The sequence below is a fragment of the Arachis ipaensis genome, chromosome B09 (genome assembly GCF_000816755.2).
Source record: "Arachis ipaensis cultivar K30076 chromosome B09, Araip1.1, whole genome shotgun sequence".
NCBI lineage: Eukaryota > Viridiplantae > Streptophyta > Magnoliopsida > Fabales > Fabaceae > Arachis > Arachis ipaensis.
Window position 1 is genome coordinate 130,919,701 of NC_029793.2, and position 4,644 is coordinate 130,924,344.

A 4,644-nucleotide genomic window follows, 5' to 3' on the forward strand; every position below is an offset into this window, starting at 1 on the left:
ATAAAATTCAATTTTCTGGTAAATTTGATATCTTGTTTTTTTCTTTTTCTCTTAGTATTTAAATTACTAGTTAAATTTGTTTTTTTCTTTTTCTCTTAGTATTTAAATTACTAGTTAAATTTAAACTTAGAAAAGTTAAGATTACTAATTCACTAGTTAAATAAACAAAAAATTTGCATTATTATATTTTTTACACCATCATACAAATCGTGAAAGAGAAGTACAATAATTAATAGAATAATGCTATACATCCAAATCTTTTTCTTAATTAAGTCCAATCAAATTGGTCTAACATAACAAAAATAAGCTATGGCTAGTATTATTTTAAATTTTATTGTTTAACTTAGTTGAACTTTATTCATAAAAAAACTTGATATCTAGCATTACTCTAATTAATAATATAAAAAGAAATTGTATTAAAATGTACTACATTCTTTTCTCTATGCTTACATAATTACATTTTCAAAGCCAATTTTATTATAAAATAAAATAAAGATAAAAAAATATGGATCATAAATTATAAAGGCAAATGGATTTACTATTCACTAAGAAGAGCGGTTTGCTGATTGTTCTGTATGTCATCATCACTTGAGCAACTATGATCATCGGGCTTCAGCAGGCAAGCAAAACAAAGTGAAATTATCTGAACAAAATTAATTTGAAAGATTTCAATGTGAGTGGAGAGTGACAACTATAAAAATTAAAGAATGTAGATATATACATTATGGGAGAAGAAAGAATATGAAATGTGTTACCATGCATATTGATGCACATATAATACTGAAACCTTTGCAATCAAAAGGAGCATTTGTAGATAGAAACCATGCTGAAACACCAGTTGTTAATTGTATGGTAAGCACTAATCACTAATAAGAATTTTTTAAAAGTTATTGTTCCACTTACAAGTCAATGGAGTCATAGCAATAGGTGATAGTAAATGTGATATAGATTGTGTTCCACCAATAAAACTTTGTGCTTTTCCCTGCAGTATAATAGCATGAATGATTGTGAGAAGAGTAATAATAATAAGAAAGATGTTGAAATATTATTGTTCCTTTGAAGAAGTGATACGATGTTTTATTTGTGCTATTAGTTAATTGTTTGTTGCTTGGGATGATGTTGATTCATAAAGAAAGAAACCAAACCTGATTGACTGAGCTTGATGCTTTTGAGATAATAGCATATGTCTGTATAACAAGAAATGATACCAATATTAGAACCTTATGGGATTATTAATAACATGATTGCATCATAGGAAGAGTCATCTACTACTTACAGCGGGTTTTACAAGGATGTAGATGACACCAAAAGAGGCACTCATGTATGGTACCTGTATTGGTGTGTATTATGTATAGAATTGAAATCCAATTTTATACAATAAAAATACAAAATGTAAACTATAATACAATGTCAAGTAGTTTAAAAGGGTATATATATAGGAAGTTGGCAAGTTTACTTACCCAAGATGCCCATGCTAATCCATAGAGCCATGCCTACGTAGAATCATATATGCATAGAATAAGGTGTCAGCAAGTGACTCGAACTCCAAATCTCTTGATTAGAATATAAGATATTTACTAACAGACACTTATTAATACACTAGTATAAATAACTTACATATGCTATTGATGCAAGCAATGCAGAGCAAAGTATCACTTTCTCTCCAACCAGTGGATTTAGTATGGGAAGCACCACCATCTGGGTGCAAAAAATTGAATGTAAGTTACTATGTCAAATAAAATTTTGTAAACAATTTTAGACAAGCTATATGCTAACTTATGGACCTGAGAAAATATTGAACCAATTCCAACCATCATCAGAAGTTCTGAGAACTGATTTTTGTTGAAACCGAAAACGGCTTTCAAATAGTACTGCACAAGGAATTATCAGACTGTCAAGTACAAAACATAGAAACTTGGTACAATATGCTAAAGAACCAATTATCTGAAAATATTTAATCTCAAGTTTTATTCAATTGCAAGCATACCAGTAAAACACTGTTTATGCCTGACATTCCCAACTTGTAAAAGAAGGTGACAATAGCCATGCCCCTCAATGTTGGACTGAAAAATGAAAATACAATTACTTAGAACTCAAGCACTGCACATTAAAAAAAAAGACAAATGAATCCTAAAATTAATAACAACCTGAACATGACTATTTCTGCAGCTTTTCTCATAGATTTGTATCTCTGGTTGAGAAAATCAACTACCTTCATGCAGCATCCTGACTCGTGATTCTTTCTCGGAGCAACTTTCACCGTCTCAATGAGGAAGAATTGCATATAAACAGGACAGAATATCAAGAGTGCTATTGAAACCTGAAACCAGTGAAGCAGTGTACTTTGTTACTAAGATTCATTGTCAATAGGAAGCATCCAAAAAGGGATTCACAATATGATATGAATATGCATAAAAAGGTAACTACAGATGTATAGTTATGCACCATGAAAATGTAGCTTTGGGGAAGAAAACGAGCAAGGAAATTCCCAAGAACATGTGAAGCAGAAAACAGGCCAGTAATCCAACCAAATACAGCTGCTCTTTTGCTTTCACTGATAACATCTGCCTAAGGACAGAGAGAAGAAGTGTGTGTAAAAATTCTTTACTATTTTTTCTTCCCATTTTTGGCCTATGTTCAATTATTCAAGAATAAATCTTACCACATATGCAGCAGAAATGCAGAAAATGCTTCCTTGACTGATTATAAATGAAATTGTTCGAAGAACATAGTAAGCATAGACAAATCTCTCAGATTGATTCCAGGCAAGTAAAGCTGCAACAAGAATAACAGTGAAAGGTGAATAAACAAATTACAAAATGTTGTAAGTAATGGTAAAAACATATCAACAGAAAACAAAAGGAAAAACAAAACACAGTGTAATGGCATACCAAAAGGAATAATAGTAGTTGACATGGTAATGAGAAGCAAAGGTTTACGGCCATGTTCATCCGAAAGCTGACCAAGTATTGGAAGAACCACCATCTTGAAAATTCCAACAACCTGCAGAAAAGCATTACTAATCCAGTAATACTACACTTCAATTAAGAAGGGAAAAAATATAATTAAAAAAAATAGAAAGAACAGAAGTCATCATGGCTGTTTATCAAGTACAGAAAGCACTTATGCCGAAAAATTACACAAAGACTTGTCCAATGAAGAACAAAATTGTTGGCAATATGAATATAGTGGACCAAATTAGAGAAGCAAGAGAGTATAATTAGGGGAAGAAAATTATTGATCCCACTATTTATATAAACTTTTTTTACTAGCATAATAAATCACTACAGCCTACTAACTTCGAGTTAGTCAAGTGATTAGCAAAATCGTCATCTTTCCAATGATCTTGGGTTCAAGTATTGAGATTGCAAGAACATATGCTAGGAAAGATAATCATCGCTTCTCGAACCAGATTAGTAAGATCAATGTAACTCATCACTAACTAGTCTCCTTGCATAACATTAGTCTAAGAATAATGTTATTCTTCAATAATAGTATGATATTATCACACAGTTATGATATTAGAAGCAAAAGGCCAACAACATGCATAGCTCTTAAACTCTAGACTTTTCGGACATAGAGTTCTAATACCATGTCATGAAATCGCTCATCCCAAAAATTTAAGCTGACTGGAGAAGGCAACATTAATGGTTATATTTCTAACACTTTTTGATCAAACAAATTAATAAGACTAAAAAGAAAAGCAGACACAAAGTGCACAAGTAAATGAGAGAATGAGTAGTACCGTTTGTTGAAGGCCATTGATGTAAATGGCTTTGGAGCAAGTAGTGTGACGAGGACAGAGAGCAGAAGTGGTGACATCAACAAGAACAGAAACGGTCATTTCTTCAGCAACCCAATGGATGCTAAGTGGAAGCAGCAAGTGAAGCAAAGGCTTTAGCTCCCTTAGCCCACTCCACCATGCCATGTAGCACCTTAAGCTTAATTGGTAATGTGGATGTGCCTGTTTGTTTCAATTTTCTAACTTAGGAATAGGTGGAACATAAGGTTCTTATTTATATATTACAAGAGGAAGGTTATGATTCACCTCATTATTCATTTGATTTCGGAATATTTTTAGATACTTATGTAATTCTTATAATATTACTTAGCAAATATTTATTGTATTAATTAATATTTTTTGGGGTAGAAAAATTAACCTTTGTTAGATTTTCTTTCTAATATCTTAAAGTATACCAAAAAGGGATATATATAAACAAAATTAGCCTAATAAGTTAATTGATGTGATGCAAGACACAATGACATTGTTGAAAAACATATATTGGGATGGTAACCATAGAGGAAGAAAGATTGAAGAGCCTTCGACTACTCTGTCGTGTCCATTTCACTGAGTAAAGTTTGCAGCTTGGCTGCATGTGAAGTGATGGGGATAAACTATGGATTTTGACCTTTAGTTTGTATTATCTTGCACTACTAGCTTTCCCAGCTAAAAATCCCCCATAACGATCATTTTCGTAAAAAACAAAAAATTGCACATATCTATCCGATTCTGCCATATATTTATTCATAATAATCTTACAATATAAGAAGATAAAATTATTGCTTCATTGGCGGTTTTGATCGCTAAGCTGCACGAAGCATGCCGTTTCCATTAATCACATTAATTATTATTATTATTCCTGA

At 31.7% G+C, this 4,644-nt stretch overlaps 1 protein-coding gene across 3 annotated transcripts; it reads right to left on the reverse strand.

The window, feature by feature from the left end:
• Window positions 377-4,397, reverse strand: LOC107616656 (hippocampus abundant transcript-like protein 1). 3 transcript variants are annotated; one of them, XM_016318612.2, is made up of 14 exons: window positions 3,746-4,393; window positions 2,892-3,003; window positions 2,663-2,775; window positions 2,446-2,568; window positions 2,148-2,320; window positions 1,988-2,063; window positions 1,785-1,871; window positions 1,618-1,698; window positions 1,461-1,493; window positions 1,277-1,330; window positions 1,146-1,187; window positions 904-982; window positions 756-826; window positions 377-643 (listed from the first exon to the last, which is right to left on the reverse strand). In XM_016318612.2, the coding sequence occupies exons 1-14, from the start codon at window positions 3,926-3,928 to the stop codon at window positions 539-541; spliced, it is 1,332 nt and encodes a 443-aa protein (XP_016174098.1). In that variant the 5' UTR covers window positions 3,929-4,393; the 3' UTR covers window positions 377-538. The 3 variants fall into 3 exon arrangements, with proteins under 3 accessions (XP_016174098.1, XP_020966100.1, XP_020966099.1); XM_021110441.1 differs by lacking the exon at window positions 2,446-2,568 and having other exon boundaries at window positions 3,746-4,397; XM_021110440.1 differs by lacking the exon at window positions 1,277-1,330 and having other exon boundaries at window positions 3,746-4,396.